The sequence below is a fragment of the Onychostoma macrolepis genome, chromosome 14 (genome assembly GCF_012432095.1).
Source record: "Onychostoma macrolepis isolate SWU-2019 chromosome 14, ASM1243209v1, whole genome shotgun sequence".
Classification (NCBI taxonomy): Eukaryota; Metazoa; Chordata; class Actinopteri; order Cypriniformes; family Cyprinidae; genus Onychostoma; species Onychostoma macrolepis.
The window spans coordinates 20351413-20376557 of record NC_081168.1 but is presented as its reverse complement, the minus strand read 5'-3'; the positions used below and the strand labels follow the sequence as shown (position 1 = coordinate 20376557).

At 35.9% G+C, this 25145-nt stretch overlaps 1 protein-coding gene across 5 annotated transcripts in view; it reads right to left on the bottom strand.

Annotated features, from left to right (window-relative positions):
* The window catches only part of nrg2b (neuregulin 2b), a 74158-nt gene that overhangs the window by 9804 nt on the left and 39209 nt on the right, over positions 1–25145 (bottom strand). For 4 of the 5 annotated variants that reach the window (XM_058797986.1, XM_058797983.1, XM_058797987.1 and 1 more), the window contains exons 4-6: positions 10835–10955; positions 5755–5813; positions 3587–3610 (exon numbers count right to left, since the gene is read on the bottom strand). In XM_058797986.1, the coding sequence (XP_058653969.1) occupies positions 3587–3610; positions 5755–5813; positions 10835–10955 (204 nt within the window). The remainder of the gene's footprint in view (positions 1–3586; positions 3611–5754; positions 5814–10834; positions 10956–25145) is intronic. The other variant, XM_058797984.1, reaches the window with a different exon arrangement.

Here is a 25145-nt window from a genome sequence, read left to right as displayed (position 1 = left end):
AATGAATATACTTTAAATGCTTTTAATTTTATATAGTTCACATCTAATTTTTCATTTCACTCTGAAATATTACAGTACTAATTAAAAAGGGTTGCTAACACCATTTCATGTTGACTTTAAAACTGATTGGAGGGTAAAAAACATTAATTTTGGCAAACAGCTAACCAAGGCTTTGATGAGCAGGTTTTATGAAGACCGTCTATACAGATGCCTTGAACACATATTTTTATATCTGGGTCTGATTTTTGAAAACGAGAATATTCGAAACATCCTCTGGGGTGCTGTACGTGGGCAGCAACAGAGGAAGCATACAGAACATGAAGGGAGGGAACGAGAAAACGGACGGGAGGAAGGAGAGAAGAGAATTGAGGGCCAAACAGTAGGGGGATGAGTGTGTAATAAAAGAGAAACGCAGGGGGGAGGGAGGGGGCGGTTGAGTCAGACACTGATATTGCATTGCATGCTTGTTACAGGAAACAGAGATCAGAGTACACAAAGAGAGAGAGAAAACGGAGAGCGAGATGTACCCAGACCAACGGCTAATGTAGTGGTGCAGACAAGAAGACAGGAGAAGAGATGGGCAACACTCATTTTACCCCTCACTCGGCTCCCTGACACATATGTTGTATGTAAATAAAAGTTTTATCATTTTTTAATGCACTGCAAAAAAAAAATAAGGTTCTTAATTAGTAAATCTGTGCTGTTTTCCAGGACAAAATAGCTAACAAAAATATTTTTATGAAAAAATATCCTTAAAACAAAATAAATGTAATAAATGTTGCATTAGATATACACTACCTATCAAAAGTTTTGAATAATTTAGTTTTTTTGGAAAGAATTATCTTACAGTATATGCTCTTTAATTCTCTCTAATGCTTCTATTATTATTACTACATATAAAAATGTATATTTCAAATACATACTGTTTTTTTAAACTTTCTATTCCTGAACAACAACAAAAAAAGTTGTATATTATCATATAATTGATAGTTATAGGAACAATTATAAAACATTTTAACATATAAATATATTCAAATAAAACAACTTGGTCCCACTTTATATTAGGTGGCCTTAACTACTGTGTACTTACATTTAAATTAATCATTTGGTACAATGCACTTATTGTGTACATACATGTTTTTACATTGTACTTATATTTTTAAAATACCTATGTAATTACATCTGTAATCAATTTCTGTAATTACATTTATAATTACACTGTTGACCCATACCTTACACTTTAACCCACCCTTAAACCTACCCATACCACCAAACCTGTCCCTAACCTTACCCGTATCCCACCTCAATAGCAGCAATAGTGTTTTGCAATACAATATGACCACAATAAGTACATTGTACTTATTTTTTGATGCAAGTACATAGTAGTTAAGGCCACCTAATACAAAGTGTGACCACTTACGTTAAATTATAATAATATTATACATTCAATATTACTGTTTTTACTGTATTTTTAAGAAATAAATGCAGGTTTGTTGGGCATAGGAGATTTTTGACTGGTATTGTATAAGCTGTTTTCAGAGAATATATTGTAGTTTACCCTATTGACAATACAAAAGTTAGGATTCCACGGTTTTCTGTATGGACATAATAAAAAGATTATCTGGATTATCTTAAAATTTGGAAATTAAAACCTCAGATAAACAACGTCACACGACATATCACACCGTGTCATTATTTACTAAACAAAAATAAAGCCAAGATGGAAAAGCCATGTGTGGCAAACTTAGGACACCCTATGATTCAATGCCTGTAGATCCACGTTTAGCAGCAATAACTTGAAGTAATTATGTTCTGTATGACTTTATCAGTCTCTCACATCATTCTGGAGGAATTCTAGCCCACTCTTCTTTAAAGCGTTGCTCTAGTTTATTGAAGCATTTGTTTTTTGCACAGCTCTTACCACAGCATTTCAGTCAGGATGAGGTCTGGACTTTGACTGGGCTATATATTTTCAGCTGTTCTGTTGTAGATTTACTGGTAGGTTTGGGATCATTCCTGTTGCATGACCCAATATTGGCCAAACTTTAGCTATCGAACGGATGGCATCACATTGACTAGAATACTTTGGTATACAGAGGAGTTCATGGTCGACCCAATGACTGTGAGGTGCCCAGGTCCTGTGGCTACAAAACAAGCCCCAAAATCATCAGCCCTCCACCAGCATGTGTGACTTTTGGTATGAGGTGTTTGTGTTGAAATGCTCTTTAGTTTTTTACCAAATGTGGCGCTGTGCATTATGGCCAAACATCTCCACTTTGGCCTCATCTGTTCAAAGGACATTGTTCTAAAAATCTTATGGTTTGTTCAGATGCAACTTTGCAAACCTAAACTGTGCTGCCATGCTTTTTTTTTAGAGAAGAGGCTTTCTTCTGGCAAGCCATGAATTTTATCATTTAACATGTTAACTGAATCTGCGGTGTAGTTCTTGGGTTGTCTGCCATTTCTCTGAGCGTTACATGGTCTGATCTTGGGGTGAATTTGCTGGGACGTCCACTCTTGGGAGGATTGTTGTCTGTTTTAAATGTCTTCCATTTGTGAATAAACTTCCACACTGTGGAATGATGGATTTCACATTGTTTGGAAATGGCGGTGTTACGCTTCCCAGATTGATGGCAGCAACAATTGCTTCTCTAAGATCATTGCTGATGTCTTACCTCCTTGGCATTGTGTTAACACACACCTGAAGGCTCCAGACCAGAAACTTCTGCTTTTATAGAGGTGCTCACACTTGCTGATAATCACTATGTTAACAGTAATGTTGTCCTAACTTTGTCACACATGGCTTTCCCATTTTGGCTTTATTTTATTTTAAATAAATAATGACATGGTGCAATATCTGAGATTTTATTTTCCAAATTTTAAGACCTGCCAAGAAACAGATTTAAAAAAAAAAAAAATAGTTTATCTTAATGTCCCTCCGATAAAAATAGTTACCCAATGAGAAAAAAAACTAAAATAAAAATTGCTAATTCATTTAAGATATATATACACAATTTTTCTTCTCAAGTATTTTCTTTTAAATTAGATTTATGTTTGGATATTTTACTGGAAAACATGTCAAAAACATTTTTTTTTTTTTTGCAGTGTGAAGAATTACAAGCTATTCTGGACATCTTATTTTTCTAACAAGTTTAATCATATAAGCATAATGTGTTTAAATTTAAGAGTTTATTACAGCAATAAACCATGGAAGGCTGTGGTAAAATCACTGTAACGCCTAGCCTTTAGTGGCTTATCACTTTTATAAAATGGTGTTTTGATAAAAGACATGAATTGCTACATTTCTAATAATACTGATATACAGTCACAGAATAGGAAATATGATTTTATGGTTTTATAAATATTGATCTACCTGACTGATGTGTTTCCTATATTCCTAAAAATGAGTGTCGCTTTGTCAGAGCTGAAAAAGTAAATCAGAAGCTGGGAATGTGTTTGCTTGTTCAAATATAGGACAGAGAAAATAGAACGAGACGAGTCCTTATGTGAATATGCTTAATCTATGTCATCAAATTATGTCATGAACCTTAAAAACTAAAGAATCAAACAAATAATAACTTCATACCCATGATTTCAATTCCAAGATGCTCTGCCAATGCAGAAAGTTGACAATGTAAAAAAAAAAGAAAAAAACAAGAAAACAGGTTTCAGGTAAAAATGTCCACTTGTTCAGATAGAGGCGGTTCACTAGAATGCGATCAGTGGTGTTGTTTGGTTGGTTTTGTTTGAGACATTGAGGTGAGTGACTGTACGTTCCAGTAACAGACAGACAATGCAGACACACACTGGCCAACTCCATATTCCCCATAAAACAGAAACGAAACCAACGGAAATACCAGTAAACAAACAACACGCCTTTCTTGTTCATCGCATGTAAGCAAGCGTACAAATGCATGCAGACATAGACAGCCACACTTACTGCCATATTTACTAGACCTCATTTCTGGTTTAAGGTTAAGAAAACAAAAACAAACAAACAAACAAAACCATTAAACAGAAAAGCACAACGTACAACACAAAAAGACTCAAGTACAGATGAATGTAGACAAACATCTAATGATTCATATGCAAAAACGACAATCAGATGGCTTTGGTTTAGTCACAGTATTACATTTTCGTGTATGTTTTTAAACTTCCACTGCAAATGTGCAGAGGTATAAACACATCTTGAGCTACGGCATGCATGATACTGACAATACAGAGGGTTCATCTAGGTCAAGGTTAAAGGTTAAGGGTCATGCATCATGCCTCAAGCTCAGAACGCTGTTAGAGATCATACAAAACAACAGCATCAATATCAGAACTTCATAGAAATGTTCCAGGTTCAATGCAAGTTAAGATTTACCAATAGCATCTGTGGATTTTCTCAGAATGAGAGAATGAGCTGAAATTACACTTACAGTAACGCACGTATAAATGCTATTACGGAGGATTTGAAAGCAGAAATATGTGCAGAACCACTGAATAGATTACATATAAAACATACAATTTTGTATGCAGAATAATCATGCATTTTTGTTTTGTCTGCAGAACAAAATCAACGCTAAGATACACAGTAGCAGGAAAATCTACTAAACAGACTGTATTGTACATCTTCCATACAAAATATATGACACAAAGATTGTATGTAAAAATAAAAAATAAAAATAAAAATCCAGTAAAAAAAATCCAAATCACAAAAAAAAAAAAAAAAAAAAAAGACAAAATGTTTTATTTTTCTACAGTATGTAAACAGTTCCTTTCTGTTATTCTTGTGTATTATGTGAAATTTACCAAGTTTTACATGGTCATGACAGCAGATGACATTCACTTCCATTCAAAAGTTTGGGGTCAGTACAATTTTTCAAAAATAAATAAATACTTTTATTCAGCAAGGTCACATTAAATTGATCAAGAGTGACAGTAATATATATATATGTATCATGATTTCCACAAAAATATGAAACAGCACTGTTTTCACTATATGAAATGTTTCTTGAGCAGCAAATCATCCCATTAATTAATCATCATATTAATGATTTCTGAAGGATCATGTGACACTGAAAACTGGAGTAATGGTGCTGAAAATTTAAGAATAAACTAGATTTTAAAAATAGAAAGCATTTAAAATTGTAATAATATTTCACAATATTACTGTTTTTCCAGTATTTTTTTTTAACACATAAATGCAGCCTTGCTGAGCATTAGTGACTTTCAAATACATTAAAACATCTTACCGACCTCAAACTTTTGAACGGGAGTCTATATTGTTATTTTTGGAAAAAATTTAAACACCACAATTGCAGTACCATCCATGCAGTTTTTGGGTTGTGGACACAGATGCTATCATTGAGCTTAACTTGTATTGAACCAATCCTTTAAATGATATAAATGAGTGCCTGTCAAACATGTCATGAATCTGTCTAATGGACTAATTCATTTATTAATCTAACTCTGTTCTATGGGAACATAATCTATATGTTAACATGCTTTATTGTATCATTTTCACTATATTTAAACTTTTCTCCACTTTCCATTATCCTTTGGGGAAAAAAAGAAAAATCTCTTTTTTTAATAATACATCAATGCACACTAAATCTGTTCACATCCATGAATTTCTACATAATAAACCAATATAAAAACTCTGAATGGACAAACAGAGGCAGACAAGTACATGCACACACACATCATAGCCAGCATGCAGCTTCAGAGCAGACAGACAGACAAACAGACAGGAAGAAGAAATGGACATACTGTAGAAACCGGCCATAACGGAGGTTTGACAGCGTTCACCGGTATAGTCATTTGGACACCTGATGGAGGGAAACAAACCCACAGAGGGAGAAGGAAGGAACGAGAGGGAAGGGGTAGAGGAGAGAGAGACATGAGGAGGAAGAGAGAGAGAGAGAAAGAGAGAGAGAGAGGGAGAGAGAAAGAGAGAGACGAGAGCAGAGAAACATGCAGTTAGAACAACAGAGAACAACCCCAGCGAGCTGTTCCACCTGATGATGTCATCGCTGTGATGTCACAGCCTGCGGCCATACTGGACGAGTTTGAACCTGAGGAAAGAGGGTCCATGTCATTTCATGCCATTTTTAGGATGGGTCTAAAAAATATAGGCATTGTGGGAAGCCCGATTCATTTTAATGATATAGAATTGATTCATTCAGATGGTTCAATTAGATGGCAATTCCTCAAGGGGGCGCTTACCCGCCTCAAAAACTCAATTGTCCTCCATTGGGCCACAATCAAATATGAATACCATTTTTTGTCTTACTGGAGACATTTGTACACACAGAAATATGCTTGTTTAAATCTGAGCAAAAATTACTAACTTTTATTTATTTATAATTTTAAAATTATTTCTTATATTTATATTTAATTTAAAAAATTTCATTTGAAGTTTGAAATAAAACAGATTATTTCAGTCTATGAAATTTCATGTTTCTTTCAAATGTTACTTGCTATTTCTTTGTAATTATTTGTAAAAATTTACTGGTACACTCTTAAAATAAAGGTGCTTCAGGATGCCATAGTCTAAATGGTTCCACAAAGAACCTTTAAAGGGGTCATATGATGCGATTTGAAGTTTTTCTTTCTCTTTGGAGTGTTACAAGCTGTTTGTGCATAGATAAGATCTCTGAAGTTGCAAAGACTAAAGTCTCAAAACCATAGAGATATTCTTTATAAAAGTTAAGACTCGACCACGCCCCCCTAAAACGGCTCATTCAAACATGTCTACGTCACAGTGTGGGGAGATTTGCAAAACACCACCCAAACGTTTCCTGAACCTGGGAGTAGCTGCCTGCTGTGCTCAAAGGCTGTTTCTATAAAGTGGGGCAATTCCAACTTTGCAAGGACAGTCTGGCGCTTCTGACTCACAGCCTGTAAGTATGTTTTCTTATTTAAAGAATTTTCCACTGACTATTCAAACGCGAGTTTTGAGCAGTGTAGAGTAGTGCTTGTTGTTTGTCGTTTCTCCGATCACAAATGCAGACATGATAATGTTTACGCAGCGCTATGCAACGCAACGTGTAAAAAGACAGTATAAGTCATTATAATCAGTAATTATGTCCCCACTGGATGCAACAAATGCCTCGTTTGTAAGGTTTTTTTTAAATTTTTTTATTGTTTTTGCGTCGTTGCACCGGGACACGGCATCACAATACGGTTGAGGGGCGTAACATTTCCGTCACATGCTTGAGGTATTCGGCCAATCACAACGCACTGGATAGCTGGCCAATCAGAGCACGCCTCGCTTCTCAGAACGATGAGCTTTGTAAAAATTGGCACGTTTCAGAAAGGCGGGGCATAGAGGAGCAACAATAGTGTACAGTATGTGGAAAATAATGTGTTTTTTTAACCTTAAACCGCATAAACATTGCATTACACCAAATACACAAAATAATGTTCTTTTTAGCAACGTCATATGACCCCTTTAACACATGAAGAACATTTTTTGTTTCACAAAAGGTTCTTTGGGGCGAAATAAGGTTCTTCAGATTATAAAAAGGTAAGAAAGAGATGGTTCTTTAAAGAACCTTTGACTGAATGGTTCTTTGTGGAACCAAAAAATGGTTCTTCTATGGCATTGCTGTGAAGAACCTTTTAAGCACCTTTATTTTTAAGAGTGTATTTTTGAGTGATTTGTTTTCAGTGTATGAATCATCATTTATTGTCATCACAAATTATTGGTCAAATCAGTCCATCCCTTTCAAGCAATGCCTGGATGATAGTGAGATATCATATGATATGATAATATGTGACATGCACATTCATATTTTTATATTTCTCATACTCAATAGGTGTGTTTGACTTCAGTTGGATTTAACCGCTTACAGTCAGAGGAGGAGTTGAAAAGGGAGACATTCAGACACTGTTCTGCTTCTCCTGCATTTGCATATTTTTTCACAGATGAAGTGGATTAGCTGCAACATTTGTCAAATAATCAAATGTTTCAGATGTTTTCATAAGGCACATTCACACCAAAGACAATAACTATAAGTATGACAATAATAATATGAATGTAAAAGAACCACCACAACTATAACTATAACAGCACAGAGGAACGATATTATTGGAATCACTTTTAAAGCAATTGTTTTCCAGCTGATTAATGATAAAAACAATGACAACCAATCAGAATCCATCCTGCTTTAAAGAGCTCAAGCATTTAAAGTGTCAGAAAACAAAACTGCAGTATGTTCTTATAATAAACAAAACATTATTGCGGGTTGGTGTTCACGCTAATATAGCTATCATTAAAGTTATCTTTATAGTTATTGTTCTTTCTCAACATATACTATTTAAATACAGTGGGGTTTATATTTTTTATCAGTTTTATTTTTATAAACATGACAGTTGTGTGCAGCGCTATGCCATTTTTAAGCATGCCATAGGTGTCCAAATATTCTGGGGCCACTGTAGATCAAACATAATGAAACCTAATCTGAAGCTTTACGTCTTTACTTCCTCATAAAATGCCAATCAGTTCCACTTCTGTGATCGTCTATCAGACCTCACGTTAATGAGGAGAATGTCCTAAGACAAACAGGAGCAAAATAAAGTCCCTAAAAGCTTCATAATGGTGCCAAAAGCTTCGTCTAGTCACAGGTTTTCATTATTTATATACTGAGGGTATTTTAGAGTTCAGTTCTACTGGGGAATTCACCTTTCAGTCTGTCTGCAAAATTTACTGCAGAGGTCATTGGGACAGGCTGCATTTCATTTGCCTCAGGAGCTACAGTAACACACACACACACACACACACACACACACTCTCTCTCTGAGATGACATGTTAAAGTAATATCTCTGAAATAGAGCTGGGAGGTATGATATATATTCTGTACAATGGTAAAAATGTGCCAAAAATTTTGCTAAACATTTTATAATGTGGTCAATATATATTTGTGCTTTAAAACCTTAATTTGATGTGGGGAAATGTATTTTTGACTTCACTAGTTATCCAAAGAAAGGTAAAAACATTTAAACAATTAATCATTTCATATTCATAAATGCCAATTTACTAATAAAAAAAATCCAACTTTATAAAATATCAAATAATACCAAGTTATATTAAAACCAGGCTGTATAATAACAGTATTAGACACACTTTAAATAAAAAAAGAGACTTTAAAGAGATAGCAGCTTTATAAATCAATTAAATTAAATATACACTAAGAAATGCCTTTTGTACTTTTTTTTTCTATATCATTAATGCCACTCAGATTTTTTTCCTTTCTGTTATTTTTGTTTTTAAGTCATATACCTTATGATGTTTATATTTCATGCATATATAATTAAAATATTCAATATATTTAACTGAAATATAAAAGTATATATATATAATTACATATACAAATATATATACATATACTGTATATATATATATATATATATATATATATATATATATATATATACACGTATAATCATATGATTCATTAGTAAAGTATTTTATATACTGAATTTCCACCATGATTTACTGTTACCGTGATACAAAACATCTCATACTGTGCTAAAGGATTTTGGTCATACCGCCCACCTGTACTGTGAAGTAAAGCTTCAGTGCTGTTGAGAAAAAACTCTCAGGCATATAAGTGAATCACTGTGTCAAGAAAGCCAAGAGCAACACACACTATTTTCAAATCAGTCCATGCTTCCCTGAGGGCTATTAACCCTTATAGCCACTTCAGACGCTCTGTTCTGTAAATTAAAGAGATTGACTCGACAAGTCACTGTTAAAGGATGACATCTCCCCAAAGGATTTGAGCTTTAAACAGCTTTAATGGGTTTGTTTCTCTCCCTTTAAAAAATTGGCGCATATACCATAAATCTGCGCTGCCCTGTCCAAAATGGCTGATAAGAACAGAGCATTGTGTCCATGGTATCACAGGGGAGCAGTAAGTCAGCGTACTATTGATAACGTGGCTGTATACATCGACAGAGCTGACAGGAGACACGGCAAACCCGGTCCCCTTCTTCCAGACCCTCAGACACACTGTCATTTCTCTGGCAAGAGTCCAAGCTCCAAGAGTTGCCTTCTTTCCCAGCAAAGTCCCAACAAAACTAAACTTACACAGTTTCATGAGCCAATACATTGTAGCACTGGGTGTCATTTAGAAATGAATGGAATTTCCCAAATTTGAACTGAAGCAGCAAATAGAATGCAGAGTCAAATTAAAACTGAATAAAATTCGAATAAATTCACATAACTGTTCTAACTGTAATCAGTTATCGGCATGGATTAACATCCACACAGTTACAGAAGGTAGTAACTGATTTGCTCTGATGCAGTTTTCTCTAATTGAAGTAAAGCTAAATTAAAATAAAATATAATTGTTACAGAAAAATATCAAAATTATATGAAAATCGTAAACTTCAATGAAAATGAGAAATGTGGCCATGGCAAATAATTTAAATAAATATGTTTAAAATGAAGTACTAAAATGACTACAACTGAAATAAAGATAAGTCAAAGCTACGCTAAACATAAATAACTAAAATTACAAAAGTACTACAACTTAAACTAAAATTAAAATAACTAAAAATATAAAAAAGAAAGCTAATTCAAAATATTAATAAGTAATAGTATATAAACAATACTAAAATAACACTGCTGCAATGGTAGGAAAAAACCTTATGCAACTGTAAACTGTGAACTGCGTTTAATTTTTGTTTCATTATTTTGAATTTATATAGAGTAACATGTTAATTTGTCAGCTCTATTTGGAGTAAAAATAAGCCCATAAACAATTACATGAATATAAGGTTAAGGGATTGTCAAAGTGAGATAAAGATAAAATGAATGTATTCTGAATGTGTTTAACTTACTTGCAGGACAGCTGATTTATACCATGTATGAAATAACAGTCTCCACCGTTAACGCAGTATGTCTTCTCGGTTTCATTGCACTTCCTGGCATGACTTGAGCCCGGAGACAATGTAGTGGTTACTATAGAAACATACGGACAAACACACAAACACACAGATAGTCAGAGATCAGCATCAAACACATTGTGAAAAAGGTCTCAATAGCTGTGTTCAGAATGCTAGCATATAAGTATACTGCACAGTACATGCTATGGAAAAAAAAGAATACAAAGCTGTCACTGTGGTGGTACCCTAAGGTACAAAAGCTAAAAGGTACATCTTTTTACTTTATGTAACCCTAAACGGTATGTATTAGTATCTTAAAAGGTACATACAAGTACTTTGAAAGCACACATTAGTACCTTATGAAAGGGTACCACACTAGCAACAGTTTTGAACCTTTTTCTGAGTGTATATAGCCTACTGTACACTGCCTACTATTTTTCAATAATGTGAAACAGAATGCAGCATGATAAACACTTCAATTGTAGTATGCTACATTATTGTCACATGACCTCAATACTATGTATAATTCAATGTGTGGCAGCCAGTTTACGTTTGATTTCTTAAGTTTCTTAAGCTGCTCACATCGGAAATAAAAAAGCGATTAATGCATGAAAATTCTTACATATAATCCCTTTAAAAATCACAGCACACGTGGAAGGTTGAGTGCATTGCATTGTGGGATACAATATTACAAGTATAGTGTGCCACAAAAACTGTTAAATTTAAATACGAATAAATAAAACAAGAAAATAAATATTAGATGAAAAACTAAAAACTAAACTGAAGTAATATAATTATTATAATTAAAATTAAATTACCATATTGACCCGAATTTTTTCTTGGAAATACATCTGAAAAAACGCGGTAGTCTTATATTCAGGGTCTAGACTTTGACATGTCAATAATACACCCACAACAATAGATGGCGCCAAACACGCATAAAACGAGTGTGCCATGAAATATGTAATGTACTGTGTGTTGTAAAGATCGCGAGTGAAAACAAAAGAAAAAGAAAATGGTTACAGTGGCATGAGTCGTGACTGTCATGTTAGCCTGATGGGAACAAACTTCATCTGTAAGTGATTTTAAAACATAAGACAGTACCCAGATTTAAAGACTACAATAAGATTTCACTTCTACTGTTAATAAAATTTTGGTAGGCTACTATGAGATGGATGGACTAAATGTTATATAATTCAGATGGGGTAAATGTTATTTTTATGGTATATCAAAAGTGTATATTTTTAAATGTCATTGTTGGTACATTTTACCAGTATTTACCATACTTTCAAAACAAAAATTAAAATAGGAAAAATATGCAGTATGAAAATAATTTAAGAAAAAATGTGTTTTAAAGAGAGAAAAAACAAACAAAAAAAACAACAACAAGATTTGGTTTTCAAAAAGCCTTTTCCCAAAAGGTACATCTGGAAAAAGGGGGGGGGTCGTCTTATATTCGGATCAATAAAATTAAACAAAAACACAAAAATAACAAAATTAAAATTAAGACAGAAAACATAAAAAAAAAATAATAATTTTATAACAGTGTACAAATATATGGTATTCCATAATGAAAATTAGCACAATGTACACAATATACAAACAGCATTGTACCTGCTTTACAATATAGTAGATAATAGACCATTCTGAGAACATTCATCATTATATAAAAAAGAAGAAGAAACTGGATTGTAAAAGTGGAGCAGAGGCAAGCCAACATTCATCTTACCAACCTGGACAACATAATTTTGTTAAACATTCAAAAGCTATTAAATACTGTATACATTTAAAACTATATAGAGTAACTGTTTCTGTCATTATTTATTCACTCTCATGTTGTTCCAAACACGCATGACTTTCTTTCTTCCATGGAAAATTTAGTTTTCAAGCTTGAATAAAACACTAAAGGATTAAAGTATCATAATAGAAATTTGGATGAACTCGTTTAATATCAGAGGATCAGAATTATTCCTGTTTCTATCTGTACACAGCACTGCTAAATATTTCTCCAATATGGCAACAGAACTGAAACTGCAGACACACACACACACACACACACACACACACACACACACACACACGCACACACACACACACTCTTCCACAAAACACTGTATCATTCTGTATATAAACCAGAGTGAGACACACACTGCCAAATACTCATGGCAGATGGGAGGATGTTCTCGCAGGCATCGCTGGCTCACAGCCACACCAAGGGTTCAGATATTCTGCAGTGTGTCAGAGTCACGCAGAATCAAGCTGCGTACTGCAAACACCAGCACATCACATCAGGATCTCTGCAGCCAGAGAAATGGGGAATCCATGATCCAATCGTCTGCCCGGACAAAGAGTCAGACAGAGATAGTCAAAGAGAAACAGTTAAGAGTGACAGATATAAAGAGCGAGAGGGAGAACAGTAGCATGCTGCACAGAAATGATATCTTTAAAAACAGTATGTGAAGCTGCATGCAGTATGCAAGAAATATTTATAACAGTAAGGTACAATGTTGTCACATTACATCACTTACATGGTTAAATCGGGTTAATTCAAGATTGTTTTCTGCTTTTGATTCAATTCAGTATAAGAATGTGTCCAATTATAATAAAATAATAAGTCAAGAATGGTTTACAAATGGCTCAAAAATAAAACTATGCTGAAAATCCATCATTCACCACTTGTAAGCGGCACTTGATCTGTGCATATTTCTCTCATATTATGGATGGAAGACTCGTATTTTAGTTTGAAGCCACAATTTGAAGTTAAAAACGTCTGAATTTGTTTCTTACAAACAATGCCGTTTTTACTTCACAAGATGTTAATTGATGGACTGGAGTGGATTACTTGTGGATTATTGTGATGTTTTTATCAGCCGTTTGGACTCTCATTCTGACGGCACCCATTCACTGCAGAAGATCCACTGGTGAGCAAGTGACGTAATGCTAAATTTCTGACAGTGAATACATTTTTAGAAAGGTTTTATTTTTTGTGTGAAATTGAAAGGTATCCTGTTATGGAAATAATCATAGTTATTTTGCATTTATGGTCTGAATTTTAAAGTTTGATTAAAAATGAGTCAAGGAAGAGATGTTAAACATTGCATCGCTGTAATAAAGTCAAGCACACTGCATTGTGGCACAGGTTCTCAAACTTGAACTGGCGTCATATGCTTTGTGCACTTTTATGAGTGGATGTTGACAGACTGTCACGATCACAACTCCTCCCCTCATGAGTCACAGATCAAGAGAGCAGCCCGCAACGCTCGTGTCTATGGAGAATGGACCAACTCTGATGAAATCCATGGCAACTGACCAAAACAATGTTATTGTTACAGGAAAGTCTTTGAATAATTATGGAAATCGGAATTATTCATTCCGAACACATTTGCTGATATGCTGTAAAAGTATTTACGGTCGCTCTTCCCTGATGACAATAAATAATTTCACACCCATAAAAAAAATCTACACCCCTCTTCCAATGTCTCTGCTTCCCTTAGTTTGAGAAGCTCGGCATTGTGGGATGCAGTATTGAACACAGTGTGCTCTGATGAATACTGCACACTGTGGCAAATGTAGTAGGTCTGTGATTTCTAACCAGTTATACGTGAACTTCCAGGGGTAATTGGAAACATCAGAATTTTCTTGTTATAATTTCTTGTAATTAAAAAAAAGAGAAATAAAAGAACCTACATTAACTAAATAATGCTGTCAAATTTTTTTTATAATTTAAAAACAAAAATAATGGTTTCACACATTTAGTAGCTTTTTTCAGTTACAGATGGATAGAATGATAAAACAACAGAATGATAGATAGAATGATAGAGCGATAAAATGATAGATAGAACAACAGAATGATAGAACAATAAAATGATAGATAGAATAATAGAATGACCGATAGAACGATAGATAGATGACACGAACTCAATCTCTTGATTTTATTGCACTCCCACCTCCCAGACACCAGTGGTGCTGGGAACAATGCCTGAGTGTGTGTGTGTGTGTGTGTGTGTGTGTGTGTGTATTAGTCTCAAAGCCATAGTGTTTCTTTCCTCTTGTGTACTAATTAGTGACGTCAAAGTGAGCCAACAAAATGTTCTAGTGCCATAAAGTTACTCCAGTTACACGTCTCATCTGATGTGTAGTTTTAACTTCAATCCACAGTAAATCTGGCTCCTCACAGCGCAGAGAGTTACACAAATGCACCTGACAGGATTCTGCTTCAGTTATTATTACAACATGTCATGCATTCATATCAAAAAATAAATACATTCTCAGAAAAAGGTATCACTGTTGTGGTATCCTTTCAAAAGGTACACGTTTGTACCTTATTTACCCCTAAAGGGTGCATGTTAGTATCTTAAAAGTACATGTTAGCCTTTTTGTGACAGCTTTTGTAACATTTTTTTGTGCAAGTCGACAAAATATTTAGTTTGTATAGTATCTTACAACTAATTAATTAATTTGCATGATGCATACTGGTCAAGCATTAGTCATTGGCTTTGCATTAGAAGACAATAAGCTTTGTTGCATACAAAATCTTAATATTACTAATATGCAGCAGTTTAAATAAAAATAACTTTAAAAAAACATCACTTAAGAGACTTCCACCATCTTTAACGTCACAACTCAACAACCCGGTTATCATAGTTTCTCAATGGTAAATATAAGTTTGCTTGGTCATTATAATGTGCACATAACCCAAAATTATGATAATTACGATAATTACTCTTCCTTGGAAATTCCTACTTGTGAGTTTGTAAGTCAAAATTTTAACATCAGAATACTCCAAACAAAGAAGAACGAACTTCTTCAGCACATCTATTTTTGCTCTGATTCTCAGGAGGGGGAAATCAGGGCTAAATCGGGCTAAAAATCCTGTAGTTTGAGCCCAGCTTTATGTGATGTATCTAATGTCAGGTATAAAGCAGACACAACTTTGGTGAGACTGCATGGAGTGACAGCCCACCACCTGAGCCCTGCCATTTCATAACGAGCTAATTATCTAATTAACATGCACACACAAACACACAGCACAACAAAGAGAGAGAGAGAACAGAGGGGCATAAAGAGAAAACGAAAGATGTCTCAGAGCACAATAGCCTGTGTCTCTAAAGGTCACACATCACTCCAGCAGGAAATAGAGGAAAGCAGAATGATATAACATTCAACCTTACATCTGTCTCAAGCATATGTCCTCTTCTCTGCAGTGACAGTGTGTGCTATCGAGCTGCTAGCCCAGGGTTCCTCAAATCTTTCCCTGAAGGGCCAATCTGCTGCAGAGTTTAGCTCCAACCCTGATCAAACTCACCTACCTGTGATTTTCTAATGATCCTGAAGACACTGATTAGCATGCTCAGGTGTGTTTGTTTAGGGTTAGAGCTAAACTCTGCAGGTAAGTGGATCTCGTGGGCCAGATTTGAGGATCCCTGTGCTAGCTTATAACTGTTTCCTGTGAAGAGACAAAGTGGCCCATCCCCCTTTGTACCTCAGTCAATTCTGAGGATGAGGTTTGTAATATTAGAGGTATTTGTTAGCTAGAAAGAAATTTAGTTTGAATCTATTAATTCTAAGAATTGGGAAATACATATTTAAAACTTTATAAACCATAATCTCTAGCTTCTGTTAATTGTCATATGCGCGTTCATGAGGAAAGAGGCGGATGATGTAGGTGTAGTGTAAGCTCCGGTGAGAAGTGACGAACGCGTAAGCGCAGAGGAGAGAGCAAAACAAAACTCTAGTCAAGAGTTTTTGCGCAAACAAAACAAAAATAACAATTTACTCAACCATTCTCCCCCGAGTTACGTCGTCCACCATTTTAGAGAGTATCACAATGCATATGCACGCTTTCCCCTAAACGTAAACAACGCTTAAATACGCAGATTACGTTCATGCGCGTGCTTTCCCCCCGAATTTAAACAAAGCTGGTTACGTCAAATACGTTCTTAGGTGCTCTCCAAAATGGTGGAAGACGTAACTCGGGGGTTGAGTAAATTATGTTATTTTTGTTTTCTTTGCGCAAAAAAAAAAGTATTCTCGTAGCGTCGCAAAACTGAAGTTGAGCCACTGATGTCACATGGACTGTTTTACCGATGTATTTATTACATTTCTGGACCTGGGAATATTTCAGTTGAGTTGCTGTATATGGAGGGTCTGAGAGCTCTCAGATTTAATAAAAAACATCTTAATTTGTGTTCCGAAGATGAACGAAGGTCTTACGGGTTTGGAACGACATGAGGGTAATTAATGACATAATTTTCATTTTGGGTGAACTATCCCTTTAAAAATAACTCAATAAAATGACTCAACAAGCTGAACCCAGCATTTGGGTTAAAAAAAAAACAGCATTGTTTTAGAGTGTAATAATGATTTCTTAAGAATTTAGATTTAGCAATCACAAATAGCAACTGATCCTGACTAAAAACATTAGACTGAATGTGCAAAGTGAAGCTTTACAACAAGATAAACAGATAGCTTGTGTGCCACTCAGAATTGAATTAAAAATGTTCTTAAGTTCCAATTCTGAATTTGAATTGAGGTAGCGAATGGGAGATAAAACTGCAATGTGAATTTGAATCGATAATTCAAATTACAATTAAAAAAAAGTTTAAAATGCTTCAAGTTTTGAAGATCGATAGATAGATCTATAAAACCACATTTACTTGAGTTTTGAGGCCAAACATAAACAGGCATGCAGACAAGACATGAAAAAGTGGCAAAACACCTTTGTTTTCTAATCAATTTCTTGGACAGTCCAATGTTTTCTGCTGTGTGTGTGTGTATTCGTGTATCATAACAGCATATGTCTTCCTCCACAGGGGGGAGATGGTGAGTTTATCCAATCATGACTGAAAGACAATAATGTTGATCAGGTGCTGCACTAGCAGTGCATCTGTTCTCCGCTTTAAATAGATCCAGAGAGAGGCTTTTAAAGACTGCACATATTTCCCTCCGTCCCGTAGTCCATCCTGGTGTGGCGGGATATTAGCTCCATTAGCCTTGGCTCTGAGCCGACGGATGGATGCGGACAGGCAGGAGAACATGATTCACGACCCAGCGAGGGGGGTCGCGGGGAAGGCCGTAAGTCACACGGGGCATCCGATCCACTCTACTCAACCAGGTGCCGATCAATGACATCGAACCACTTACAGGCACTCCCTATTCAGACGCCATTCACAGACATGTCCATCGCAAGAGTGATCACACGCGTGCAGAAACGCGCATGCACACGCTGCAAAATGCATGTGGGGGAGGAGGTGGAGGGAAAGCAGGACGGATGGAGAGACAGGCTAATGAAAAGAGGAGTGAATAAAAGCAGGATAGAGGAATGAGGGACTTGAAGGAGACAGATTATTAAGAAGGAGAGCCACTGACGGAAAAAGGGAGAGGAAAAAGGGGGGTTAAAAAAGACGGTGTTCTTACTACAAAGTCTTTCTGAAAGAAAATGCAGTGTGTGTACTGTATACTGAACATTTGCATACACTGTAAAAAATCCAATTAACAAAATGTTGGAAGGGCAAAAATATTCAAGTTGAACTAATTTTATTGCTTGGGTTTGAGAAGACATATTATATTAAGTCTGCACAAATATATTTAAAAAACATTAAATGGATGGTTATTTTCAAATCCAGTCAACATTCAGAATGCCAATGTTTGACTGAACTAATAAAAACAAACCCAGCCAACATCGAGGTCATTCCGCACGTGCACGCGCCTGAGTGACTTCGCGGGAGAAACGGCGTCGCCATCTTGTCAAGTTCACACGTCAGGTAAGTTCCAGTAAATAAATGTTATCTTTTTAGACTAAATTTAACGAGAAAATCATGCAATGTGTTTAATCAATTTTTTTTGAGTGGACATTTAGAAAGTGTTTTATGAGTTGTATATCCAAAGAAAAGTGGGTATAAGACAATGTGTCAAGTTCAGGCGTCAGGTAACATTAAGTCAAGAGTTTCACTGAATAAATATTCGTACTTAACCTTAGACTGAATTTATCAAAACGTATATTTAAAAGGTGTAAATGTTTTATTTCAAACGTGTATATTTATACACAAACGTACAATATAAAAGCATTGAATATGCGTTGTAGACTTTTGCAATTGTCCCGTGAAGTAAAAAGACAACATTAAACGTGACTAACAACACGGTGAAATGTCTCTCTTTTCAAACAGGGTGGATTAACGTTACACAGCGTTTCTGGTCTCGTGAAGACACTTCGGAAGAGAAGTTTGTCGTTCCGAACGAAAATGAACAACTGAATCGTTTCACAGGCCATTCAAAGCGTCTCAGTCAGTTCCCTAGGTAGTGAATCAGTAGATCGTGCACATGAGTCACTGCACAGGGAAAGACTGTAAACACTGGGACAAATGATCAATCAATTTGTAAAACGGCAGGACCCTTATATTTTGACATTTTTATGCTATTTGAGGTAACTTAGCCCTATAATATGAAATGTACATGTTCTATTACAAATCCAGTCAACATTAATGCTCCCTGTTGTGGAATGAATTCGTGCCAAAAAAAAAAAAAGGTAGCAACTTCTGTTTCATCAGTTTAACTAACTGATATTGATACATTGTAAATGATTTAAAAGGCATCATTTCATTTTTTTGAACTTAAAAGTACTTTCCTTTCTCCATCAGGGTGTGGCCAAAGGTTTCATTGGTGCTTTGTCATTGTTGCAAGATTTCAGATGCAACCCAGTTAGTTCTTCCAAGGCACCAAACACTGGCTCGTGACCAGACCGCTCCACTGCAACTACATACCGTGTGTGTACTTTCAAGACTAGAAGTTTGTTTTCATTCCAGGTAATGTGTAAATGTTTAGAGTTTTACTACAATTATAATGTGCTTTTACTGTTCTCAGTGGCATCTACGCTAATATTAGTCTGGTTCATTCTTATTCCGAGGTGAATGCAGCCACCCAGATCCAGTCCATATCCAGATCAGATGGTGGATCAGCACCTAGAGATGACCTCTACAGCTCTGAGTGTCAGCGGAGACCATGTCAGCTAGATGAGCTCCAGAGACAGATCCCCTCCGAAGACCTCGCTGGCCATTTGGACAAGACCACAAGAACCAGACAAGTCCTCTGCTCAATCTGACCTGTGTTGCAGCCTAGAATTAAACCACGCCATGCTGGTTTCATCTGACCAGAGGAGAACTGCCCCCCCAACTGTCCCTGGTTTCTCCCAAGGTTTTCTACTCCATCTCTGATAAAAAGAGCTGATAAAATGTAAAAACTGTAACTTGAATGCAATGTAAGTCGCTTTGGATAAAAGCGTCTGCTAAATGCGTAAATGTAAATCTCTGTCACCGATGGAGTTTTGGGTCCTTGCCGCTGTTGCCTTTGGCTTGCTTATTTGGGGACACTTGGCTGATTACACAGACATTATTGGGAGAGAACTAAACTGGATGATGTCAACACTGAATCACCAATGAACTGACTTTAACTGGAAAAATGACTTGTTAATGTCCTCTTGCATTATTGACAAACTGTTTCCCTGTTTGACTCTGTAAAGCTGCTTTGACACAAATCTGTATTGTATAAAGCGCTATGTAAATAAAGGTGATTTGATTTCATATACTGCAACACCTGGTTCACTTTATTTATTTTTTTTACTTCTGCCTCATTTTAAAGATATAATTGTGAACCGTAATAATATTTGTAACTGTTTGTTTGCTAACATTTTGTTTAGTTTTTTTCTTAGTTCATTAAAGTTTAAACTGAATTTTGCAACTGGAGCTTTAAAGGGATAGTTCACCCAAAAAAGAAAATTTGCTGTTAATTTACTGACCCTTAGGCCATCCAAGATGTAGGTGACTTTTATTTAATTTTTTTGTTTAGTCTGTATGAAAAATATTATAAATGGAGGTTGTTATTAAATAAAGGCTATTTATTATGTGTTAAGTGTTTTTTTAGTGATTGATAAACACCAGTTAATTGTTTTTAATATTTTTATATAAAAATGTTTATGTAGTTCCCCAGCAATTTCTTATGATGCCCAAATAATAAATCTTAATTGAGGTAACATAAAACTAGTTCACTAAAGGTTCCGACAACAATTCCGATAACACTTTGAAGTCAGAAATTGACTGAATATAAAATTTCTGTGGAACTTGTTACTAAATTAGTTGAAACCGCTTGAAATATTTTAGTGTATGCATAAACTACACATTTGCATATACATTAATTTAGCTGTTGTTTTTTAATGCAATGTCCAAAATGAGGAAATGATCATAAGGGGGACAAAAATATTAGAATATATATAAATGTGTGTGTGTGTGTGTATAAAGTTAGGTCCATATACAGTATATTAGGACACTGATGCAATTTTCATAATTTTGGTTCTGTATGCCACCAGAATAGAATGAAAATGAAACTAAACAATCAAGAAGAAACTGAAGTGCAGACTTTAAGCTTTAACTCAAGGGGTTGAACAAAAATCATAACATAAGTCTCATGGAAGTCATGGACATCACCAGAGACTGGGTTTCCTCCTTTGTGATGCTTTGCCAGGCTTTTCCTGCAGCTGACTTTGGTTGTTGTTTGTTTGTGGGTCTTTCTGCCTTTAGTTTTGTCTTCAGCAAGTGAAATGCATGCTCAATCGGGCTGAGATCAGGAGATTGACTTGACCATTGCAGAATATAAAAATTTTTTACCTTCAAAAACTCCTGGGTTGCTTTTGCTGTATGTTTTGGGTTATCATCCATTTGTACCATGAAGCGCCTCCCAATCAGCTTTGCTCCATTTGTCTGAAACTGGGCAAAGAGTATATTCCTATACACTTCAGAATTCACCCGGCTGCATCCGTCCTCTGTCACGTCATCAATAAACACCAGTAACCCAGTGCCACTGGAAGCCATGCATGCTCATGCCATCACACTGCTCCACATGTTTCACAGGTGATGTTTTGGATCATGAGCTGTTCCAAGCCTTCTCCATATTTTTTTCTTCCCATCTTTCTGGTACAGGTTGATCTTAATTTCAGCCATCCAAAGAATGCTTTTCCAGAAGTGGTCTGGCTTGATGCTTTTGGCAAAGTTTAATCTGTCCTTGTTTACACCTTGTGGTGAACCCTCTGTATTTGCTCTGGTGAAGTCTTCTCTTGATTGTAGACTTTGACAGTGACACGTCTGCCTCCTGGAGAGTGTTCTTCTCATATATATATATATATATATATATATACACACACGCACACAGTTTACTAATACTAAATACTACTATTATTTATATAAAATATTATTTATTAAATAATAATATTTAATAAACAACAGCCATCATAAAAGTTGCTAGGCAATTCAATCAAAAGTACAAAGGCGGTGCTCTGATATACAACATTACATTTACGTAAACATGATGGGATTTTGCCAAAACTATTTCTCTGGAACAAATAATAGATTAATGAGACCAAAGACTACCCTTTAGATTTACCCAAAACTAAATATATCTCATGTTTAACCACTACAGACACATCAGAGCCAGCGGTAAATTCCAGAAGATCTGGCCGAGGTGAGGCGCTCTCGGGGCGGCTTCATGAGCGCTGAATGGCTGCTGACGATCTGGAGCTCACATCTCGGAAAACGCTGAAGCAAATTTTCAAATAGACATTATATTTATTAACAAACTGCATATTTGAAGATCAAACAAGTACATTCTCACCTAAAAATCTCTTAACACTACATTCCGTGACACAAAAACAGTATTATACTTATAGTGGATTAGGGTGTCTGTCATGACATTAGGGCGTCTGTCATGAAATACAAATACAAAAACATTTTCAACTAAATACTTACTTACTAGATGGAAAACTCAAGGACTTTTGTGAAAACTATAGATCATATTTCTGCATTTCTGTATCCTCACTCTATTAGTTTTTACCGCACAGACAGCCAACATTTATTACAAGCGGTGAATTATCCCTTTAAACATGTGCACTGGGGTCATGTGACAATGTAGCATACAGCTTGCACCATTTAACATACGTTGTGTATAGCATGCTATTTCACAACTATTTGTGAGCAGCAGACAGTAAACAGTACATACTGTGCAGTTGGAGTAAGCAGCACACTAGTACTCCACTGTGAACACAGGCAGAAGTTGACAGACACTGGGCAGGGGTGGAGGCAGAGCAGCATGCGCAGGAGTGTGTTTTATGTCTGTGTTTGCGTCAGACTCATTAAGCTGAAGGCAGCAGTGCTGAGCTCTGGACGGAGGACTCATTCCTCATTTATCTCAACAGTAACACTGTATCCAGAATCATCAATTTAACATGACCTGTGTCCATGTGCCTTTGTGAGATGCGCTCATTCATACAAATGTGTAGTAGCATGATACAAAATCTGCAATGCATTTTTATTTCCATTATATTTTTTTTTATGATTTAAAATAATTATTGCAGAATAATGGGGACTGAGATTTGATTGGATAGTGACTGTTAGTCTCTCATATTGTTAGTTTATATAACTCTCTGACTGTCTATTATTTCAGAGACAGAAAAAGTTATTGTATTGTGATAAGATTATGATTAAGATGATGAAAACAAACATTTTTTTCTCTTTAAAATAATGTGCACTGATGAATCATGCAAAATAAGGCCATTTGTTAAAAGAATAGTTCACCCTAAAATTAAATGTAATTTACTTGCCCTCATGGGCACTCCAAACCTGTATGATTTTTGTGGAAGAAAAATTTGAATGTTATTGTTTTCCCCTTACAAATGAAGTATCTAAAAATCTTACTGGCCCCAAACTTTTGGACTGTAGTGTATATATATATATATATATATATATATATATATATTTGAGAGAGAGAGAGAAAGAACTATGGAGTGGACAGAATTATCAGTGAACAACAACTTAAATTTGTGATGACCCATATGGACCATTTATAGCACATTCTGCCTCACATCTCCAAATGTGTTTCTCAGAAGAATGAAAGGCTTTGAAACAACATGTGGGTGAGTAAGTAATGACAGAACTTTAAATTTTTGGGTGCACTGTTCTTTTAAGAGCACAACAGGGTCAACTGTGGTTGCGGCTGTGTGTGTGTGTATTTTGCGTTAAGTATACTTGGCTCTTGTATCTGACAGGCTCTTGGCATTGCAGCTGAAGAATTCAGCGGCCAGAGTCCAGCTGGGTCTCACGTCACACACAAACATATACACAAAGATGTAAACACACTCCTCCTAAATGACCCGTCTTCAAGGACGTTCTGCTTTAGCCAGCGCAGTTGTTGTCCTGTTTTAAGACTCACACAGGCACACACCTTTACTCTATGCTCTCAAATACTGCAGAGCTTTACCCTGGTGACCCCCCATATGGCCACTAGAGCATCTCTCTCTCTCTTTCTCTTTCTCTTTGTCTCTCGGGTGTCTGTGCTGTTATATATAGCTGATATCTGTGCACTTATGGACTGAAATGCTTGCTGTTCCTGGAGTGCAGAATCTGCCAAAATGACACAGTTTATCTTCATTAAGCACAGAGAGTTATCTGCAGATTTCCACCGAACACACACACACACAAAACATTTCTTCATTGACTCACAAACTCTCTAGACTTGCCTTCAGCACATGTAAACACACCCTTTCTCTTTATCTCTCACATACACATCCTGAAAAGACCTTTTTACCTTTCAAAGTGACTTGACCATTCGCAAAGACCCGTCCCCCTTCGTTATTGTTGCTATGTCCGACAAGCCATGCCGCTGTCACACTACACATCATGTTCTCACGCAGTGAAAAATACATCGCGCAGCAAAGCAGAAACTGACAGTGCACCTTTAGGTAGGAAACAAAGTCTCAGTTTTTAAATTGAGTCATTTTTTTAAAGGGGTCCTATTATGCTCTTTTACAAAGTCTTGATTTTCTTTTGGGGGTGTAGAACATGCTCTCATGCTTGTTGGTTCGAAAATCGCATTATTTTTCACATAATTTACATTATTACAATACCTTTCTCTTCAGCCTGGCACAAACGGCTCGATTAGTTCCGGGTTTGATGAAGGCCCGCCTTCCGAAAAACGAAATGTGTTGTGATTGGTAAGCTGTCCCAGTGTGTTGTGATTGGCGAACAGCTCAAGCCCCGTTCACACTGGCATGTCGCCAGGAGCTGGCGATGAGGTCGCTAGTGGGCGTTCTCACTAATGGTTGCCTTGACAGCAAAGTACAAACATTTTGGAGGCAGAAGACTAAATATGATCTAAATCTAAATTAAATCCATACATACAAACAAAAATGAATGAGAAACAGAGCCTACTTTCTTCCATTGCGTATGTT